The 23,300-nt window shown below is 40.5% G+C and overlaps 1 protein-coding gene and 1 long non-coding RNA gene across 2 annotated transcripts in view; one reads left to right on the top strand and one right to left on the bottom strand.

The window, feature by feature from the left end:
• Positions 1-1,966: 1,966 nt before the first annotated feature.
• Positions 1,967-4,606, bottom strand: LOC123251017. The gene is made up of 3 exons (XR_006506488.1): positions 4,565-4,606; positions 4,271-4,372; positions 1,967-2,297 (listed from the first exon to the last, which is right to left on the bottom strand). It is a non-coding gene; the product is annotated as an uncharacterized LOC123251017 (long non-coding RNA).
• Positions 4,160-23,300, top strand: part of NOCT (nocturnin) — a 42,346-nt gene continuing 23,205 nt past the window's right edge. Inside the window, exon 1 of the mRNA XM_044680174.1 lies at positions 4,160-4,616. Within this exon, the coding sequence (XP_044536109.1) occupies positions 4,340-4,616 (277 nt within the window). The 5' untranslated portion in view covers positions 4,160-4,339. The remainder of the gene's footprint in view (positions 4,617-23,300) is intronic.

Genomic DNA, 23,300 nt, shown 5'->3' with positions numbered 1-23,300 from the left:
AGTTTATTCTAGGAAGAGTGCTATCCATTCTTTGAGTTTTCATTCCTACTCATCATCTGAACTGAATAGGAAAACACAAAAAGGCTGATTTTCCAACAATTAAAATGAATAATATGTTGACCTTTGAAAGATTTCCTGATATAGTATGATACATGAGGGGGACAGTATAATACATGAGGAAGTCCTGTGGTCCTTTGAACTGATTTGAATGAAATTCAAAAATAGAACCTAAATTTTTTTACTTCTATCTTGATACAAATTACCTCTAAATTATACAGCCTGGAGTTTGGGTGTCTATTATTACTTCAAAGAAAACAAGAAGAGATAAATATCCTGTGGATACTTGGATACAAAACACTTGCTGAAAGGCCTCTGGGAAAAAAACCGAGGGTCTTTGGATCAAAAGGATGGGAGGGACAAGAAAGTGTCAGAAGGATTCTAATACCAGTATTTGAAGACCATTTAAACTACTTTCTTTTTCAAATGCAAAGCAGCATCCCCTAGGATTCCTGTTTAGTTGGGCTCCAGCATAGCTACACACCTGACTCCTCCAGCTATGATCAACTGAACCCCAAATTCACAGGAACTTAAGAGTAAGACTCATCTCTCAGGCCCTTCAGAATTCCATCCTCACTCTTATGTTATTCTTCTGACCTCTTCAATTGGAGTACCCCTTATAAAAAAAAAAAAAGGTGGTGGGGGGGAGGAAATCGATGAATTTTCTGGATAATGTCCAACATGTTTGTAGTTGTGTCTTGCTTCAGTTGACACAGTTGAAACAATTACAAAATTAGGAATAGCATAAAGCATCCAATTATAAGAACAACAATTCTAAACTCCTTCATGGCATTTTTGTAAGGAAAATGTTTTGAAAAACTTAAAGGAAAGGAGAAATGGCTGTTGATAAGCTGTTATGGGCAAACTAGCTCAATAACTTCTTCCTCAAGAATTGGTGGTTTCATAAATGTGACTGCTCCCTTTCACCAAGATGGAACACCTTTTAGAGCTACTGTGGCCCAAAACAACATTAACCTGTGGGCAGCCCCATGATGAGGCTTTCAAAACAGAAAAATCATGGTTTGACTGGTCCTCGGGGGATGTTCATCAATCACTTAGCCTACATTTAAATGTACTACAGATTAATAATAATAATATTAATAATAACCATAGAGATTTAAATAGCTCTTTAAAGTTTGCAGAGTGCTTCACATAGATGGCCGTATTTGAACTTCACAACAAGTTGCTATTATAGATATTATTATTCCCATTCTAGAGATGAAGAAAATGAGATTAAATAATGGTAAAGTGGATGTATCTAGGGTCGTATACCCAGTAAGTGTCAGAGGCAGGATTTGAACCTAAATTTTCCTGACTCCAAGTTCAGTACTGTATATCTACTCTCCCATGCCACCAGGGCTTACCAGCAGAGCCTTGTAAAAACCAGACTCATTTTCAAACCATGATATGGCTTCAAAAAAGAATTCTGGTGGTACATCCCAGTAGCTATTTATTCTCTTTAAATTCTGTGGATCTTGTTGAAAAGTATTACCCACTTATGAGAGATGAATGCTCCAATTTTTCATCATTTTTATGACAAAAATATAGCATCTTTCACATATATGTATAATGATTTCCTAAGGAAAGTATTTCTTGTGAGATGCTTTTAATAATAACTGTGCTTTGAAAAAACACTAGAAGAGATATTTTGACAATCCGCATCAATTAGACACAAAAATTTACTTGGTTCCTTGAGTTATTCTTAAGTTTTGGTCTTTCTTAATTTTTCAAACACCTTATTATACATATGATCTCATATATCCTCACAACAAATATGCCTTGTAAAAACTCTAAAGAACTATATAAAAGTAAGTCAATTAATTTAACATTTTATTCTATGTAACAAATAGTTGACAGAGCAAGTATTATTACTATTCTCATTTTACAGACTGGGAAATGAAGGCGCTGAAAAAGTGATATGATTGATCATATCTCCAAACTACCAGATTCAAGTGATGGGTTTATACAGATCTACACCACCCCCCCAAAACCCAGTACTTGGCTTTTATTAGAAGCTTCGGGTCTATATACACATTAAGATCATTAAGATAATTAAGGAGAAAGGACCTGCCTGTACAAAAATATTTATAGCATATATATAAAATATTGTGGTGGCAAAGAATTGGAATTTGAACGGATACTCACCAGTTGGGGAAATGGATGAACAAGTTTTGTTATGTGATGGTGAAAGATTACTATTGTGCTGTAAGAATTGATGAGCAGGATGATTTCAGAAAAAGCTGGAAATGACCATATGAATTAATGTAAAGCAAAATAAGCAGAAGGAGAGAACATTGTACACAATAACAACAATATTGTATGATAATCAACTATGAAAGACTTGGCTACTCTCAGCAATACAATGATCTAGGACAATTCTGAAGGATTTATGACAAAGAATGCAGTCCACCTTCAGAGAAAGAATTATTGGAGTTGGTTGGAATGCAGATCAAAACATACTATTTTTCTCTTCAGTTTATTTATGTTTTTATTTGGGGATTTGGGTTTTATATGAGTATTCTTCTACAACACTGACCAACATGGAAGTATGTTTTGCATGATAATATGCATATAACCCAGATAAAAATTGCTTACCATTTTTAGATCCTATAATTTATGGAAATATATGTTGAAAATTGTTATTACGTGTAATTAGGAAAATAAGATATCTCTTTTTAAAAAAGAGGTTATATGTTGCCCCAAATTCTCACAAGTAATACATATGTGACAGAGTTGGGACTTGAATCCAGATCCTTTGATTACTGAAGTCGGTGCTTTTCCACTTTTCTCCATTTTTTTCTCCCGATGTAGATGACTTTTTGTTGCTTGCCTTAACCACAGCTCAGCTTGGTTCTAGCCTACTTTTCCAGACATTTGACATTATTCTCCTTCAGTCAATCCATCAATCAATGAGCATTTAGGAGTTAGTGCTCAGTATAAATTCCAGCCAAAGTAAGCTTCTTGGAGATCCATCTCCCAGGTTTAAATTAACTATCCACAGGGGAAAAGTCAAGTGGATGATAAGCATCAACCGACTGCCACCTATTACCAGTGGTGATTTGGAGCACAAGGACAGGAAGGTGTGTAAAATACTTCAAGAGATTTATAACCAGAAAAAGACAAGATCGAGGAACATCAAGACAGCCCTGGGGCCACACTGGTCCCCAAGAACAGTCAAGAAGCCCAGCATATTAGATGTGGAAATATTTATGGGGGAAGCCCAGACGGGTTGCCATCTGCATTGCTGAGGGAAGTACCCACATCGAGATCACAGATACATCAAAGTACTAAAGTATTTAATGTCCTTCGAAAAGCATTTTGGAGAGCTTGTGACTAGTGGGAGCCTTCGGCAACTTAACAGAAAAGCTACGACTGTATATAATGCGTGTCCTGGGGATAGGCGACCTTTGCTCCAGTTCTTGTTCAGAGACACAGAAACCCACACATACACTCGCACGCACTTTCTCTGCGCCCCTGCTGCAGAACCAGCTTGGGACACCCGGCCTGAGGAGAGCGCTTCCATTCCAGAGACCGGAAGGGGGGAAACGTCCGTGTGCAAACTCCTAAACCGGCCCTTCGTCTCCCTCGGAACCTAATAGTCCCTGCTGCTGAATCAGCGGAATATTTTTATCTTTCAGAGGCTGTATCGTTACACGTCCGAGAAGCTTCGTCCGGCTGGAGCATGAGGCTCATTTTCCCGGAACACCCCTTCCCTTCCTGGTTGGTAGCAACCCATTTCGTCAGGGCCCTGCGCTAGCCCTCCCGCTTAGCCTTGTAGCCTTTGAGGTGCGCCAGGCAGACGTTGCTGCTGTCGCCGTCAACGCTGCCGCCGGCTCTGCTCTCCCTGCTGCGCCTGCTTCTACTGCTGCTGCGTCCGCTCCAGTGGTTCTCCGTGTTGCTTCGCACGCAGGAGGAAAGGAGCTCTAGAGGAGGAGTGGAGGACTCGCCTCATCCGCTCCCCAGCGCAACTTTTCCCCTGCGCTTGCATTCCCGGCCCCGGCTCCATTGTGCGGGCGTCGGGAGCCGACGGTGAATGCTGACGGAGGAGGCTGCGGGGGCTGCGGCAGCAGCCGGGCAGCCCTGAGCCCAGCCCCTCCTGCGGCCCCCGCCTCCCCCGGCAGCGGCAGCAGCAGCAGAAGCAGCATCAGCAGCAGAAGACCTCCATCCATCCCTCCCTTCTTCCCTCCATCCATCCTTCCCTCCCGCTCCGAACCCGTGCTCGGTGGTGGTGTCCCGGGTCGCCGTCGGTCTGGTGCCATCGTCTAGTTCGCGCCCCCACGGAATGTATCAGAGCCCGACTCGCTTTTGCTCGGCCCTGCTCCAAAGAGACGTGTCCAGCCTCTGCTGCGTATCCTCCTCCAGGCTGCGGAGGCAATCCCCTTCTCCCCCCGCGCCTCTGCGATCTCATTCCCCTCGGCCCCTGTCTGAGACTGGTGCTTCTCCTCCCCCTCTCCATCCTCCTCCTCCTCCCCCTCCTCCCCCTCCTCCCCCACCTCCTCCTCCTCACCTGGCGGCGACGGAGCTGGCTTCTGGTCCCGAGATTGCGTCCTCCAGGACAGGTGAGTGCTTGGAACGTTCGCGACGGCAAGGTTCCTTTTGTGAACTCGGCCAGCCGGCGCCTAGAACCCCTGGGACGGAATGGAACGCGCGTTCTTGGCCCCGCTACTGGGAGACGCCGGGGATTGAATGGGAAACCCCTGTGTGCCAGCCCAGTCAACCAGACCGTCTAGGAGTCAGATTCTCTCTTGGAGAAGTCTGAAATAGCATTATCAAAGGTTGCTTGTTGTTGGACCCTACCTTTGCTTAGGTCTTACATCACACTTGGTAAGAACAGGAACAGGGTGTCCCCTATTCAGTTCTTGGACACAGTGGCTTCAGTAATGGGTTTGCTTCGGGACCTTTCTTAAATTTCCTCTTTGGGAGATGGCAGTATATTTCTCAGAACTGTGTTGATTAGCTCTTTTAAACATCCTTAGCTCAAATTTTGTGTAAATATCTTTTCTGCAGTGATTGCTTTGAGTGTAAGGTAAGGTCAAGGTGTTTGATTCCGAAACAATCATTTATCCTACTTTTCACAGATTTAGTCTCTACAGCATGATGTGAGAGGCTCAACCAGCGGCCTCAAGGTTCATATCCCATTTATGACAAATATTGGCTGCATGACCCCGGGCAAGTCATTTCACCTTTGGGGTGCTCTAGGCAACAAAGACTTTCAAGTTGCAGAGGTATAAATTGCCTTGATAGAGGGAGTCTCCTTACTGGGAGTTCCCCCTATGCTAATGAGATTACATGCCCAGTCCCAATTTCTAATTTTTAAACGACTAGTTTCTTTTTACTACTATTTAGTTACTATCCTACTTATTGTTATATATCTAGACTAAATTCATTTTGCTTTTATTGGATTCATGAGCATTTCTTTGATCTTCCTCATCATTCAAACCTTTGCTCTTGGTTGTTCACAGTTCCCTGATTGAGGATTTGCAAAGGTTGAAATGTCTGTATCCTGAGAAAGACTTTTACACATTATCTTAATAAAACCAGGAACTTCCCTTTCCTTTAGTCTCATTCTACCTAGGGGAGGGGCACCCTGAAGAGTCTACAAGTCACATACCCTATAAGCATATTTTTTTTCAGTTTCAAAATTGTTTGACTTTACAGGATGGACCAATACAGCGTCATCTGTCATTATTAACTTTCCTTCCTGTTAAAAACTAAGGTATCGGAACTTAAGAAGTAAATAAATAAGATAGGAAACAATTCTTGGAGTTTCATTTCCAGCCTCAGTTCTTGTAAAGGATAAGTATGCAAAATTGTAAGCTGGGAAAATGTATTAGAAGAAATGTAGCTTCCTTTAGTAACTAAAAATTGTCATCTAAGATTGGATGTAGCAAATGCTATTTAAATGTGTTCTGAAATTGTTGGTAAATGTTGGGAGGGCATAACATTTCAGTGTAAGATCTCATTCAACAAGAATGAGCTATTGATAACTTTTAAGAATGATCTGTTAAAGTGAATACTAATATCGCATTGTTGTTATGATGGACTCGGTGATGTCTTTAAGATATAGTTGAGCTGCTCTCTTGGAGAATTTATTTCCTGGCACTGAAGCTTATAAACCACTTACCACCTTTTTGAAACCCTCTAAGAAAGGCCTGCACTTTACACCAACTTGATGCTGTAGAAAATGATGCTTGTCTGGTCCCCTAGGAGACACCCTGCTCTACCAGTATTTGCACAATTTGGGTGAGAGGGAGAGGAGAGAGAATGATCCTGTTACTAAAGAGATATGCTGGTTATGAAAGGAGTGTTAATTAAGACATGGTGTCTTTTTGTTAGTAAGGGATGCTTTTCCCTGGGAACTTGAAGAGAGTCTTTCCTTTGGAAAGGATCTGAGGTCAGGAAAAGGAAAAGGAAACTTGAAACCAGGAGAGTCTTGTACTCAGCTGGAGGGCTTCACTAAACAGTAAGCATCTATGAAAAATAGATTAGTTGTTTAATCAGTTATCAGAAAATTAACCAAGGTGGAACTTTCATGGACTGATGATGGAGTGTTAGAGCTTGAAGGGACCTGAGAAATCATCCAGGCTAGCCTCCTCTTTAGAAGAAGAAAATGGAAACTACAGAGGAGAAAGTTACTTGAAAGGTCTGATCAAGTAGCAGAACTGAGACTTGAACCCATATCCTCAGACTTCAAGATCCAGTGCTCTTTCCACTATGGCATACTGCCTTCACAGGTCCAGTTCAGCCCCACAAATATTTATTAATCAATGCTGTGCCCAGTCACTTACTTTATTAGGTTTACATTCTACTAGAACTATTAGAAAGCAAGCCTTCCAGAATCCAGTTATTTTCTATATGTTGATTCTTTTTTTAAGTAGCCATTTCCTTATTTGAAATCTTCCCTCTAAAAGGGAATATTTTGTACTATCCATGTTGAGCTAGTTGGGTTTTTCCCCCTGCCTGAGCTATTGATTCCATACTTGTTGCCACCTCCCATTCCTGTCCTACTCAGATGGCTCATTGTGTCATGGAGGTAATTCTGAGTTCAGTAAAACTATGGAGAAAAGCCCTGGCAGCAGATTCTGTCCACCTGGAAATGTTTCAAATATGGGTCTGGAGAGGGAATGAATATCCCTTAATAAACCTAGCATAGTTCAGACAGTGGACCCAAGTTCATGGATGTTTTTCACCCCCAGCATCTTCTGAAATTTATCCAGTAAATTATAAAGTAGAGGCCCCAGCCCTGATGATGTTACACATCCTTGAAGAATGATCTCATAAGGTTTGTCAGCCTCCTTTTATCTCCATCTAGTTCCCGAAATAACATCTATTCATTCATTCTCTCAGCAAATGTGTAGCATCTACAATATACAAGACACTGCTAGGGCTATGGAAAAATATTAAGTTATATAAAGTCAACTCTCGACTTCAAGTTGCTTATAATCTAGTCAAGCTGATAAAACTTGTGCACAAATAAGAAACATACAAGGCAATCTAGTTATCACAAAATGTCCGAGTGGATATGGGGCAGACCAGGCTCAAGGGAGGACTTCCAGTAGAGCGGCTCAGAAAAAGGCTTAATGAAAGGATTGACATTTGAACTGGGCAGGGAAGGAAGGATGAAGAGTGTTTCAGTAGGTAGAATGGGGGAAAATTATTCAAAAGGATGGATATACCACTTGAACAAAGGAATCTAAACTCTTGCTTGACCTTTAAGGCCCTCCACAATCTGACCTCACTCAACACAACAGAGGTTATAACTTGAGACACATGGACCTTAAAAAAGAAAGATTTTGATCACTATTTCTATATAGCTGTCATTGATTTCTTTCATTTAAATACATTATTCTGACAAGGGCTCTATATTGGTTGCGTCAGATTGCCAAAGGTTCCAAGATACAAAAAAGTCAGCCAGTAAACTTAAAGTAAGTCTCTACTATGTGCCTAGCACTATGCTAAATGCTGGGGCTTCAAAAAGAGGTAAAAGATAATTCTTGTCCTCCAGGAGCTCACTCCCCAGTGCAGTAGAGCCAGATTAAAATGTTATTGGGAACTATTTAACAAAATAGATAAAAGTAAAATACAACATAGGTAATGTTTGCTCGTACTTTTCTAAGTCAGTTATCCACATGTGGCTGCTGGGATCCTCCTCTCTACTTGAGTTTGACACAACTGCTTCAGGTAGCCAATGGAACCATTTTGTGCACTTCTTGTTCCCGCCAAATTTAGTTATTCTCTGGTCTTCTTCCCATACTGGTGTGCTTTGTGCCTTTACTCAAGCCATTCCCCATCATTAGACAGTCCTCTTCTAGTAAATTCCTCACAAGCTTCTAAAACCAAATGAAAATTCTGCCTTGTGATTTCACAGTGCTTTGCACAAAACAGGGCTGTAGTCAATGTTTGTTGGATTACATTGATGATGATCTTACTGACACGTCATGAACTGGCAATCATTGAGTAGAACAAAACATTTTGTAACCTTTAAGAGCTGTGTATCAATGTGAGCTGGCATTATTATTTCCTCTTCTTGATAACCACTTTCTCCTCACCTTCCTCTCTTAAGGTCATGATTTACAGACTAAATTTGAGGACTTTAGCCTTTGACAAAACTCAGATGTTGTAAGGCAGCTTGCCTCAAACCCAGATTCCTTCAAAAGTACTGCATGAAATGCAGTTTGGAAAATTGCTATGGGCTTTAAACCTTTGCTCTAGTCATGTTTCCTCCTCCCTCTCTTCTCCTCCTCCTCCTCCTCCTCCTCTTCTTCCTCCTCCGCTTCCTCCAATAACAAGGTTGGCTGCATTATTCCTTTGGTTACTTTCTTCTCCATACAGAGCTAAAGGTGAGTAGTGTCTTGGTGAAGCAGCAGCCATACTTAGTTTGTGTGAGTCAGCAGCTTGGGAGGCAGGGGGAGGCGATGGACAAGGTTGTAATTTATCCAGGTTTTGTTGAGAGTAAATTGTTCTGGCCTGTGGGAGGACTGTGTCCTTTCCCTGCAAGTGTACGCATGAGGGCTCTGGCTGGTTAAGCCTCTGAGTTAGGTTCTTTGTTTTACAAAAGTATAAACACTGTGTATGAACTTCTGAAACATCTGGTAGGTGATACAGAATAAATGCCAGGAGAGGAGAAGAGTAGAAACATAGTCCAATAGTTCAAGGTTACAGTTATGGATTTGGAGTCTGGTTCATTTTACAGAGAAGGAAACTGAGGAATTAGTCATTTACCACTAGTAAGAAGCAAAGCTAGGATTCAAATCCAGGTCTAATGCTTGGCTTCAATATTCATTTTACCATGTTTCAGTGTATCAGATTTGGGACTAGAACCAGATAGAGAAAGCCCTGTGCTTCAATTGGCCTGCTTTGATTTTTTTTTTCTAGAAAAAATATATTGAGATCATAATACCTACAGGACCCTTTATCCTCAGCACAAGGAAATGGAAAGAGTAAATGAGAGAAATGGAGCCAATCTACAAATATTCCTTTGTTACCTACAGGTCTTTCTAACCTTTTTCTTTGTGGTTTTTTTCCTTTAATTTGTAGTTTTATCTTTTCCACTTTATTTTAAAATATTTTTCCATGTTTACTCGATTCATTTTCTTTCCCTCTCCTCTTTCCTCACCCTTCCCAAAGCTGATAAGCAATTCCACTGGCCAACCTTTTTCTTTGGATAAACTTTTATCCCTAAAATAAGATCTGGAAAGAGTGAGGAACTTAAGGCTTGAAAATCTCTCTTCCCATGCTATTCACTCTCAATGGTAATCATTCCAGGAACCAAGAGGAGAGGAAAAATTATACAAATGGTTTGCAGATATAGACCTTCTTAAGGGTGAAATAAGTATAAGCCCTTAGAAATCTTCAATAATTATACCTTTCTTAGCCATACAAGATCCAAGATTTAGAGCTGGAAAGGACCTTAGAAATGATCCAGTCTATCATCCTTTGTTTATCTATTGTGTTATTGATGCTTTTTTCCCCTTAATCCTTACTTTCTGTCTTAGTAACAACTCTAAGACCAAAGGGCAAGAGCTAGGCAAATAGGGTTAAGTGACTTACCCAGGGTCTCATAGCTAGGAAGGGTCTGAGGTCACATTTGAACCAGGTCCTCCCATTTCTAGACCAAGCATTCTAATATGCAGTGTGCCACCTAGCTGCCCTCTATTGATGCTTTTTTAAAAAAGTTGTTTCTCAAGATTCTTTCCCTATAGAATCCTCTCTTAGGACAGAGTTCAATTAAGCAAAACAATCAACCATGTTGGATTATATATGCCTCATTCCACATATGGCATAACACCTCCATCCGTCAAGATGAAAGAGAAATATTTTATCATCATTCCCTAGGATTCAACATCTCTCATTTTACAGATGAGAAAAATGAGGTTGAAATGGATGAAATAACTTACTGAAGCTCACACACAAAGTAAGTGACAAAGCTGGGATTTGAACCTAGGTTTTCTGACTTAATGCAGTGCTCTTTCAGATAGTCAGTCATCCGGTATTTACATATCCCTCTTCCAGACATTTTGCACAGTACCTTGCAGTCTATTCCAGTACACCTGGGGAAGGGGAGGTGGGCGATGATGATGGGGAGAGAGAGGAAGCAGGGAAAGAGGAAGAAAAACAAAAACAAAACATATGAATCACGTGTTAAATTTTGTAGCACTAAGAAAGGAATAGGGATTGTCTGGAGTACAGTAGTTGGAGAAAGCTTCTGGAGAACATTAGAGATAGATGAATTCAGGTATTTAAAAAGCTTGAGCTATTTGTGTGTGGGCACAAACTTGGAAATGAACATGGCAGAGGACATGGAGCAGATCATTCTGGCTGCAGAGGGAGTTGTCTGTTGAGGAGCCATGTTCAAGGTTGGACAGGTGTGATCTGACCTTGTTTGGAAATACAACAAAAGGCAGGCGAGGAAGGATTTGGACTTGATAAACAAGTTTGGGACTGGGCAGCTTAGAGGGTCTTGAGCAGGGATATAGCGTTCAATTTAGCTCAACTGTTAAAATGCCTGCTGAGCTCAAAGCCAGAAGTAGTGTGGAATAGTGGATATAATATTGTCCCAGGACTTAGAAAAACCTGCATTTAAGTCATGCCTCTGAGATAGACTGTGTGACCCTGAACCAGTCAGTTAACCTCTCTCAGACTTAGTTTTCTCAATCATAAAATGAGGGCATTGGATTTGATGACCTCTAAGTTTCCTTCCAGCTCTAAATCTGTGTTCCGTTCATCCTGTGAATGGAGTTAAGTAGGCTTTGCATTCCAGATATAGAGAACAGACTTGTGCAAGTATACCGAGATTCTTAGAGTTGGTGTATCAGATAAGAGGAAATACCTGGTATATGCCAGTATGCCTGGACCATAGAGAATCTGAAAGGGATTAATGTGAAATTAGGCTAGGAGGGCAGCTAGGTGGTGCATTGGATAGTATGCGGGCCTGGAGTCAGAAAGATTCATCTTCTTGAGTTTAAATCTGGCCTCACATACTTACTAGCTATGTGGCTCTGGACCTTGTCCACTCAATCCAATTTGTTTCAGTTTCCTCATCTGTAAAGGAAGCTGGAAAAGGAAATGGCAAACCAGTGGAGTATCTTTGCCAAGAAATCCCCAAATGGAGTCATGAAGAATTGGGCACAAAAACTGAATGACAACAAAGCTAGAAAGAAGGTAAGAGGGAGCCAGATTGTGGAGGACTTAAAATGCTAAGGAGTTTATATTTTTTCCCAAAAGAGCCAAGAGAATATTTAAACAAGAGAGTGACATGATCAGACTTATGCCTACTTTAGGAAGGTTATTTCCAAAGCTCCACAGAGGAAGGAACAGAGAAGGGACAATCAAAAAGTTTTTGTAACAAACTAGGTAAAGGGTGGTAAGATCCTCACCAGGGAAGTTGGTGGTTTGAATGGAGAAAAAGGAGACAAAAATGAAAGATGTAAAGAACAAGATTTGGTAAATAGTAAACTTTTATTAAGGGTCAATGTGCCAGGCACTGTGCTAAGGACCAGGAATGCACCACGTGCACACACACACACACAATGGTCCCAAACACAAAAGTGTGTGTGGAGGGTACTCCACCAAGCTACTGGGGCCTGATGGAGAATTCTGTCTGAAAAGTCACAAAGTAAGAGGACCAAATGATTATAAATACAATTGGTTGTAAATACTGGGTTTGGGAGAGAAGACTGAAGGACAGGAAGGAGTTAAGGATAGTTCTGAGTTTATGAACAATGACAATGGTGTCCTTGACAGAAATAGGGAAATTTGGAGAAGGACTGGGTTTGACGGAAGATTTTGAAATTTTCTTTTGTATGAGTTAACTCTAAGATGCTGATATATCCAGACAGAAATATCCAATAAACATGATTTGTAATGAACTTAGGAGACTTGAAGTGGCTGGTTATATGAATCTAGGAAGCATCTGCCTTGTTGCTCATTGAAAAGTTGATCCTTGAACTCATGGGACCTACAAATGAGATACAGAGAGAAAAGAAGAGAACCAAGAGGACTTGGGGAGCACCTAGGGTTGGTGAGTGTGAGATAGGTGAAGAATCAGTAAAGGAAACAAAGACAGAACAATCAGACAGGAGAAAAACCAGGAGAGCAATATGAGGAAAACCTAGAGAGGAGAGAGTATCCAGCAAGGTAAACAACAGTGTCAAATACTGCAAAGTGAGCAAGAAGGATGAGGATGAGAAGCCATTAGACATTAGATTTGGCAGTTAAGAGATCATTGATTCATCCCACACCCACCAGATTTTTTTTAGCCAAAAGTGACAAAAGGGCAAGATGACAAGTGTTGGAATGGGACTATATAAACTGATCCAACAATTTTGGAGAGCAATTTGGAATTTCACCCATAGAGTTATGAAACTGTGTATACCCTTAGACCCAGCAATACTTTTGCTGGGTCTGTTTCCCAGGGAAATCAGGAGAGGAAAAAAGGAAAAGAACCTTTATGTTTAGAAATATTCATAGCAATTCTCTCCGTGGTGGCAAAGAATTGCAAATTGTGGGGTTGCCCATCCTTTGGGTAATGACTAAACAAATTGTAGTATATGATTGTGATGGAATACTACTGAATCATAAGAGGGGTGATAAGCAGACTGATTTTTTTAAACTTGGAAAGAACCATATAGGACAGGGGTCCGCAACATATGGCTCTCGAGCCATATCTGGCTCTTTTGAGGGCCAGATGTGGCTCTTTCTGCAGGAGCCATGAAGTCAATTTTTTTTTCAGGCGCTGTTACAGGAGCCGCACTGTGAGCACTGAACGGCTCTCACGAAATTACATTTTAAAAAATGTGGCGTTTATGGCTCTCACGGCCAAAAAGGTTGCCGACCCCTGATATAGGATAATGAACAGCAAAATGAGTAAAACCAAGACACCACCATACACAGCTACAGATTTGATACTTGAAAAACAAATTGTGAATGTTACTTCCAGAAAATGAACTGAGAAATGGAAACATGAAAGACATAATTTATATATCAAAAAAGAAAGAAAATAAGGTAACATAAAAAAGATAAAAAGAAAGCAATTATTTCCTATAGTTCTCTTCTTTCTGTTGATCCTTGTATGTCCTGATTTACAAAGAGTTTACCCAGACTTTAAGCAAAAGCATTTACATGGACTTTAAGCAGAAGCATTGCTTAATTTTTCTACTATATCAGGGGAGAAAGTTTATTTTTTAAAGGATGGCTTATATTTGGGACTTTTTGTGTGAAATTTTAATTTAAATAATATTTCCTCTTTCTCGTTAGAATGCAAATTATTTTAGGGTAGAGACTAAAAAGTATTATTCCTTTTCTTTGTAGTAAGCACTTAATACATGTTTGTTGAATTTAGTGAAATTCAATTTCTAAAATAAATTTTCATTAGAGGAAATTTTTTAAAAAGAGATTATTGATGATTTTGGAGAGACTAATTTCAGTTATGATGAAGTCAGAAGAGAGATTCTAAAGTCTTTAGAAAGGAAGTGAAAGCACCAAGTATAAATTGGCTTTCTCACAGAGTTTAGCTGAAAAGGAGAGAAGAAATATCGGAGCTAGCAGTGAGCTAAGTGGCTCAGTGGATAGAATGCTGGACCTGGAGTCAGGGAAACCTGAGGCCAAATTCCAGCTTCAGACACTCACTAGGTGTGTGACCCTGGGCAAGTCACTTAACCTCTATTTGCATTAATCTTCTGGATACCACTATCTTTGCCAAGGAAACCTCTATAGGGTCACAAAGAGTCAGACAGCAACAGCAATAGCAACAAGCTAGGTCTGCTTAGGGGAGAGTTATTTAAGGATGGGGAAGACTTTGGCATGTTAGTAGTCAGGAGGAAAGGAACTAGTAGATGATAGTAAGGGATTGAAGATAAGAGAAAGCAGGGATTATAGTGGGGCAGTAGATAGAGTGCTGGGCTTAGAGTCACTATGACTCATCTTCTGGAGTTCAAATCTGGCCTCAGACATTTACTAGCTGTATGACCCTGAACAAGTCAGTTAACCCTGTTTGCCTCAGTTTCCTCATCTGTTAAATGATCTAGAGAAAGAAATGGCAAACCACTCCAGTATCTTTGTCAAGAAAACCCTATAATGGGGTTATGAAGAGTTGAACACAACTGAACGGACAAGGGGACTATCTATCCTTCTGGTAATGGGATCAAGAATACATGTAAAGGAATTGACTTAGGCTAGGAGAAAGACACATTGAAGCTTTTTTTTTGGCTGAAACCTAGTTTATTGGATCATCCCACAGCTAAGGGTATAGCTACTATGGAAAGTAATTGATAAGGGAACAACAGGAATACTTTGAATGCCTTGCTGTTGGGAGGGCCAAAATGAGATTAGATAATAGTGGTTCACCAAAGCTGAAAGAGGAGGGAATATCCAGGAGGAGGAGACAGTGGCATGGAGCTTGTAGATAATAGATGTTCTGGAGGTTGAGAATGGAAACCATGGATTTAGCAACTACAGTTTCAGTAGAGTGGACTATTCATTGAAAAGTGAGTGGGTGGTGAGAAAGTAGATGCAGGACCTATGGACAACTCTTCCTTAGAGGACAGCCAGGAAGAAGTAGAGAAAAATGCGGGACTTAATCTCTATTCCTTGAGGGGACCAAATGATCAAGATCAAATGAAGGATATTTTCTGTGTTTATTTTTAAATTAGGGTTGAGAGAGACCTATCAGCATCAGGAACCAAATCAGTAGGTAGAGAGAGATTTAAAAATGATAGAGGGGATGATCAATAGGACAAGTTCCTGGAAGAAATCGGGAAGGTGAGAAGCTCAGTGATTTTCCATGATAATGATGATAATGATAAGGTCCGAGGTGGAATTGGAGCCCAACTCCCTAAGTATAATTTTCTGTCCACTATGACAAGATATACCCCTTAAGAAAACAAGTAAAATTCAACATCTCCTTTCCAGAGCTGAAGGGGATGGAGAGTCATTAGATTAGCAGATGGGGAACTAACAAAGATTCTCCCTTTTTAATTCCATTTCGACATCCATTCATTAAGTGCTAACAATTTTCATGTTGCCTCAGATAAAATGATCAATGCTGTCCTTTGCCTTGGAAGACCTTACAAAGTCAGGGGACAGGTTCAAATCTCTATTCTGCCATTTGCTTCCTCTTTAACCTTTGGCAAGTCACTTTCTTTATCTGTAAAATGAGAGGGTTGGACTAGTTGACCTCTGAGTTTCCTTCCAGCTCCAAGTCTATCATCATGGGGTAGAGTATTCAGATAGAATAAGCAAAAGTTAGTTTGAATAAATGAGTAAATATAATTATGACACAAAACTGCTAGGTACATAGCATAAAGAATGCTGGGACTTAAGAGTCTCAATTTCCCTCAACAGGATCCTTTAGAAGTGTTGTTGCATGGGACAGCTAGATGGCACAGTGGCTAGAGCCCTAGGCCTGGGGTCAGGAGGGCCTGGATTCAAATTTGGCCTCAAGACACTCAGCTGGAAGAGGTCGGGAAAGCATAAAGTTAAATGATTTTCAGTGATAATTACCCTGGGCAAGTCACTTGCCTCTGTTTCCCTTCTATCTTAGAGTTGTTTCTAAGACAGCAAGTGAGGATTTTTTTTTAAGTGTTAGTGTTACTGGAATGAATTCAAACTGAGTGAGGAACAATGGCAGGATAATGTCTATAGCAGGACCATTTGGGAAGGATTTAGAAACTGGAGTTGGGAAAGGCCCTGGGAAGTAAGACTCCCATTTTTCTCTCTTTATAAAACAAAGACAGTTATTGAATGGGTAGTACTGATGGAAAACCTTATGTTATAAAATGTTTAAAATCTTCCTTTGTAGTTTAAGATTGCTGCCCAATGATGGGTGCCATTCACTCATTTAACAGTCATCAAATATTAAGTGCTTCCTATGTGCCAGGCACTGATTTTAGGCCTGGGAGATACAAAAACAATAATTCCTACCCTAAGATTAAGACCCTTTTTTTTTTTTTGGCCTTTTGAGAAAAAAAAACATGTATACAAATAAATATTATATAGCATGTGTGCACGCACACACATATGTATAAAGAGGAATGTGGGAAGAGCACAGTAATAACCGGAGGATCAGAAGTATTTTGTAGGAGGTGGTGTCTGAGTTGAGTTTGAAGGAAAATAGATCCCAAGAGAAAGAAGGGAACTGGGAATAGCAAGGTGACTCCGTGGATTGAGAGCCACTCCTAGAGTTGGAAAATCCTGGGTTCAAATTTGGCCTCAGAGACTTCCTAGCTTTGTGACCTTGGGCAAGTCACTTAATCCCCATTGCCTAGTCCTTGCAGTTCTTCTGCCTTTGGAACCAATATGCAGTATTGATTTTTAAGGTGGAAGATAAAAGGTTAGTGAGAGGGGGAGAGAGGAAGGGAGGAAGAAAGCTATCTTCCAGGCTTGGGAGACAGACTGTGCCAAAGTACAGAAATGAAATGTGGCGTCTAGGAAACAACCAGGTCGTCTTGGCTAAACTGCGGAGTGCAAAAAAGGGAAAGGATGTCTAATAAGCCTGGAAAAAGGCGTCTTGGTACCAGATTGTGGCTTTAAATAGCCAAACAGAAGAGATGATTATTATATTTTCTTCTGGAGGCAATAGAGGACTGGCAGAGCTTCTTGCTCAAAAGACTAAAATAGTCAACAGCCTTATAAAAAAAAAATTCTTATTTAACCCAACCACAACAACTTTCAATTCCTTAGAATTGGTGTGAAAATGCAAGAAAATATGTGAGACATGGTTCAATGGGGATATGATTAGGGTTTTGATGTTAAGGGATCACTCTATTGCAAATATGAATAACATGGAAATAGGTTTTGAGCAATGATACATATATAACCCAGTGGAATTGCTTGTCAGCTCCCGGAGAGGAGGAAAAAATTACGAATCATGTAACCATGGAAAAATATTCTAAATGAATTGTTTTTAATTTTTTAAAAAAAGGAAAGAAAATATGTGAGAGTAAATGGAGTATTCTAGCTCTGCTTCTTCCTTCCCGGGTGGGCTTGGGCTTGTCTTCACTTGATTCATTTGTAGAACAAAGAACTTTAACCAAATGACCTCCAACCTCCTTTCCATTTCCAAACCCTACAATTCCAAATTAGTTGATTTCAAAACCCTGTGAGAACCTGCTGTCCCACTTCCTGAAATGCTGCCCAAGTCTAAGGCGGAATGTCATTCCCCCTCTTCCTTCCTCATTATCAGAATCCTCAGAAGCCAAGCGCAAGATTACTCATTTTCTCATTCTCTTGTGCTTGAGATGACCTGTTGGTGGGACACCCAAAAAGGAATGGAAAATACGAAAAAGAAACCAAATTTAGTTTTAAAAATTTTCAGCTTACCTTTATATATGACATTTTAAGTTTTGCTAAGGATTTTACATACAATATCGTTTTATACAATATTGCAACAATTTTTAAGTAAGTTCTACTATTATTCCCCTTTTACACTTAAGGAAACCGAGGCTGAGATTTAAGTGGCTTGTTCCATGTCCCAGGGCTGGTAAAGTGGGGTTTGAACAAGACCTTTCTGTCTCCCAAGTCCAGAGCTTTGTCCCACATATCAAACTGCCTCTTAGAAGGGCTACATTGAGGGGGAGGGGGGGCAGCTAGGTGACACAGTGGATAGAGAGCTGAGCCTGGAAATGGGAGGTCCTGGGTTCAAATTTGGCCTCAGACATTTCCTAGCTGTAAGACCCTGGACAAATCACTTAACCCCAGTTGCCTAACCCTTACTGACTGCTCTTCTGCCAATAGGACCAATATTTAGTATTGATTATGAGACAGAAGGAAGATACAGGTTTAAAAAAAAAAAAAAAGAATGAAGCTAGGCATTGGTGTGTTCTGGTAGAGGAAGAATGGAAGAGGGAAAAGAGAGGCCAGAGCCTTTGGGTGTATGGAGTAGTCATAAAGGCAGAAGAGCCAAACTGACCCAGGGACTGGCTCCAGAAACACCCTGAGCCACAAATTTAGGGAGTATAGATGAGTGGCATGTATGTTCATTGTGTATTTGCCCTTGTGTTTAAAGGTGCTTTTTCTCATTAAAAGGGAAAAAAGGGGTGCTATATTTTAATCCTTCAAAATAGCTACATCCCCATCCAGGCCTTTCACTGAAGCCGATTAAAACATTGTCTGTGGCTTCATTATTTAGTTCCCTGGTGAAGAGCTTCCTTTCGGTCTTTGGTGAAGAGTTCTTGGAAACATCATCGGGAATGCTTAAAACCTTTCCAGCATGACAGCACTTCCTTTTTGCTGACATAGTCTTTGAGAACCCGGATTCACATCCATCTCAAAAATGAGGCATCCCAGGGGAACCGAACTGATGGATTTGAAAAATGATGAGACTTTTATTAACTTGGTTGTTTGGGACTTGTATTAGTTTATGAGTTCCTCGAGGGTAGGGACTTTTTTCATTTCCGTGTATGCCTTGAGGATGAGAAGAGGAGGCATCTGTTAAAAGCTTGTTGTTATTAATTTAGTAAAGTGTGTGCTGAAGTCGAGTTCATCTTTCTCTGCCTTTGGGTGCATCCCATCTATCAAAATACCTCTCCCCGCTCCATCTCTGTAGCATTTAGCTCATCATCAATGTGATCCACTACTGTTATTACCAGTTTGTGGATGAGTTTGTGCCTGCAAAGTTTCTCCAAGACGTTGTCTGTTAACATACTGGTTAGAGTAAATGACTTTGCAAGATGTAGTGTGCCCTAGTAGATAGAGACGTGGCCATGTCTTCAGAAAGTCCTGGATTTGAGTCGTCCCAGCTTGGACACATATGTTTCTAGCTCTGTGACCCAGCCAAGTCACTCAACCAATGCTCTAGAGGGCAGCTCTCTAAGATACTTTGAAGATGACAACCTGCATTGGTAAAGACTTTCTTCATCTGGAAGTTCTCTATACTAATAAAATCACAGGTCCATGGGAAGCAGCTAGGGAGCTCAGTGGATAGAGAGGCAAGCCTAGAGATGTGAGATCCTGGGTTCAAATGCAGCCAAGGACACTTCCTAACTGTGTGACTCTGGGCAAGTCATTTAACCCCCACTACCTAGCCCTTAACATTCTTCTACCTTGGAACCAATACATAGTATTGATACAAAGACAGAAAAATCCCAGATCCTGTCTTTATCCTAAATTAAATTTGCAATGGGCAACGACTCAGCTGGGTTGCTGCACTGATCTTATTAACAAGCATCCCTAAAGCAGCATTATTTATGTAATCAGCCCTAATGAGAAAAAACCATTTGTTCTTTTAATGTATGGCAAAGTCTAATTGGGAAGGGGGGAGGACGCCCCAGATAGAAGTGCCCTGACTTTACCTCCCACCTCTGTTCCAGCTGCCAGGATCTTCTCCTCCTCTGTGTGGTCTCTCCTGTTTGGAATGTGTCAGTGACTATTGGAGCCTTCCTTTGTATCAAAGTGTTCTTAGCCCAGTACCTGGCTCATGGTGCTTCCATGAATGCTTGTTGAGTGACTGACACTTAACTAGCTCTGTGACCAATGCTAAGTCACCTAAAACGAACACATTTCCTCAGCTGTAAAGTAGGAACAATACTTGTACTAACTACTGAAAAGTGATGTTGCAAGGGAGGAGATTTACCTAGTAGAGCTACGAATTGGTTCAAATAGTCTTTTTCTTTTTTAATAGAATTTATTTCGAGGTATCGCAATCCCACTCTCCCCTTCCCAGACCATAGACAAACAGGTATGCGTACCTAGAATTATGTCTTTTGTGTTTCCATTTTTCAATTCATTCTCTAGAGGTGAACATTCCCAAATTATTCTTCCAATATTAAATCTGTAGTTGTAGATAATGTTCTCCTAGTTCTACTTGTTTTACTCTTCATTATCTCATATAGTTATTTCCAAGGTTGTTGGAATTTTTTTTTAGTTAAACCTGCTCATCATTTTTTCTAGAACATAGTATTTCACCACAACCATATACCATAATTTGTTTAACCATTCCCCAGTTGATGGCTATCCCCCCTCAATTTCCAGTTCTTTTCCACCACAAAGAGAGCTGCTATAAATATTTTGGAATATATGGGTTCTTTTCCTTTTCCCCTGATTGCCTTGGGAAACAGATCCGGCAGTGGTATTGCCGTATCTAAAGGTATACACAGTTTTATAACTCTCTGGGTACAGTTCCAAATTGCTCTCCAAAGCAGTTAGTTGGTTAACAGTTCTACCAGTAGTGTGTGACCCTTATTCCCAGTTGCCAACCCCCTTACTGCTCTTCTGCCTTGGAACCAATCAATTCTCTTTGACTCAACTATACACCAAGTACATGCTTTGACCCAAGTATACCACCAGTACTCTTGCACATACTACAAAGAAGGTCCATATATGCAAAAATATTGATAGCAGCTCTTATTAGCAAAGACCTGAAAACAAAGTAGGTACCTCTCAATTATGGATCACCGAAACAAACCAAACAATGTAAAGGAATTATTGTACCATAAGAAATGATGAGCGTGAAGAATTCAGAGTTTAATCTAACACAGAGTGAAACCAAGAAAAGAATTTATAATCCTATGGTCTCCGGGATATAAAGGAAAAACAGCATTTAAAGATTCAGAACCCTAATGGTAACGGAAAAAACCTGATTCCCACCTCTCTGGAAGGAGATGCTGGTGGACTAGAGATGTGCAATGAGACCCATATTTTCCTGCATGGCCAATATGTTGACATATTCTGCATAAGTCTATTTGTTATAAGGTTAGACTCACAATGGAGGTTCATTAGTCAGTGGAAAGTGCCCGTGGTATACACCAAAGAGCATCAACAACTTATAAAAGCAGTTTTTAGAAATGTGAACTCTCCTTCTGGTGAAGCATCAGTACAGTTCTAAGTGTCTGCTATAGGATATTGTTGTTGTTCTTCATGACTCCATATGGCATTTTCTTGGTACAGATACTGGAATGGTTTGCCACTTCCTTCTTCAGCTCACTTTACAGATGAAGAAACTGAGGCAAACAGCAGGGTTAAGGGACTTACCCAGGGTCACACAGCTGGTAAGTGTCTGAGGCCAGATCTAAACTCAGGAAGATGAGTCTTCCTGACTCCAGACCTGGCACTCTATTTACTGTTCCACTTAGCTGCCACAATAGGATATTTAGGGCTTCTTTAATGGAATTGGAGAGGGCCAATGTAGATTTTTTAAGCTAAACAGGTTGAACAGAATTTCGCAAACAAATAATGGCCCTTTTTGTTTTTCCAAATTTCTTCACTTCTTTTTGGTGTCCTTAGATTTTAAATCATTTCCTCAACATAATTCCAAGCTGGGTACATTCAGTGTTGCCATCCTTATTTTTTAGATGAACATCATAGGGGGGGATCCCATTGACAATGGGGTCACTGTTTTAAAAACTGTTTTGAATTTATTTCGAGCTCTTCTTTTCTGCCTCCTGACCCAAGCCTGAGACAGTTCTTCTCCCCAAAATTTGCCCAAATAGCCAAGTAATGCAGTGGGAGTTTGTGTGTGAAGAATCAGACTTTCTTATGAAAATGATAGAAGTGATCTGTTATAACATTTTAAGAAAGAATAATTCACTGTCTTTAGAAGTAATTGTGCATCATATTTGGACATCAAATCGATTTGGATTTAATCCACTGATGAGAAATGTCTGCTTTTAGAGCAATACCTTGGTGTATGTATTATTAAGCCTCTCCCCTTTTACTTGCCCAGATAGATACTGTGGCAAGTAACCCAGGGGTTCCACCAATATGCCTTATATAAATACTTAACTCTATAATGCATGAATTTAGTTGTAGTTGGGATACAATGCCAGTGTCTAGAGTCAGGAAGGCTCATCTTTCTGAGTTCAAATGTAGTCTCAGACACTAGCTGTGAGACCCTGGGCAAGTCACTTAAGCTCGTTGGCCTCAGTTTCCTCATCTGTAAAATGATCTGGAAAAGGAAATGGCAAAACCACTTCAGTGGTTTCTGACCCAAATGGGGTCAGAAAAAGTCAGATACAACTGAAAATGAACAGAGAACAAGGACAACAATAAATGGTCGTAATTAAATGACACCAAAGGAGAAAAGACAGTGAACAATGGCCCTTCCATTCACCCCCCCTTTTTTTTAATTCTTAAATTATAGAGTGTTTTACATATGACAAAGTACTTCCCTTGCAACAAAGAGCCCTGTGAGAGAAGTAATGTCAGTATTGTTGTCCCGACATTAGAGTTGAGGAAACAGGTTCCTAGAGAGGTTGTAACTTGCCCATAATTATACAACCAATAAGTGTTGCCTTCTGGATTTCTCTTAACTGCAGTTTAGTAATGCCTTTTGTTCTTACATCACAATCATGTCCAGATATAACCTCCTTCCCCACCCCCAACCAATGAATGAGCTTTCCTTGTAGCAAAGAAAAATGGTTAAGTAAAACTAGCCCAGCAATCGCATCTGATGGGCTAGGTAACATTCCACACCTATAGTCCCCGTCCCCCATCCCTATAAGAAAAGAGAGGTAAGTGTCCTTATTTCTTCTCAAGGGTCAGCACCAACACAGCCTGGTTTTGTACTCTCTTTTCCTGAATTCTGCACAAGCATTGTCATTCCTCTTATATACCATACTGTCTTTCTTGGGGGAGGGGAAGGGAGGGAGGGAGGGAGAGAGAGAGAGAGAGAGAGAGAGAGAGAATTTGTTAAAGACTTACTTTGGATCAGACTTGGACAAATTCCTATAGCCCTAGTTTGGAAAAACTTAGCATCCTCTATTTAGTACTGGAAAGGATCGGCATAGATGTCATCTAGATCAACACTGCTC

This window comes from Gracilinanus agilis, chromosome 6 (assembly GCF_016433145.1).
Source record: "Gracilinanus agilis isolate LMUSP501 chromosome 6, AgileGrace, whole genome shotgun sequence".
Taxonomy (NCBI): domain Eukaryota; kingdom Metazoa; phylum Chordata; class Mammalia; order Didelphimorphia; family Didelphidae; genus Gracilinanus; species Gracilinanus agilis.
The sequence above is the reverse complement of the archived record's forward strand: the minus strand, read 5'-3'. Positions and strand labels throughout refer to the sequence as shown.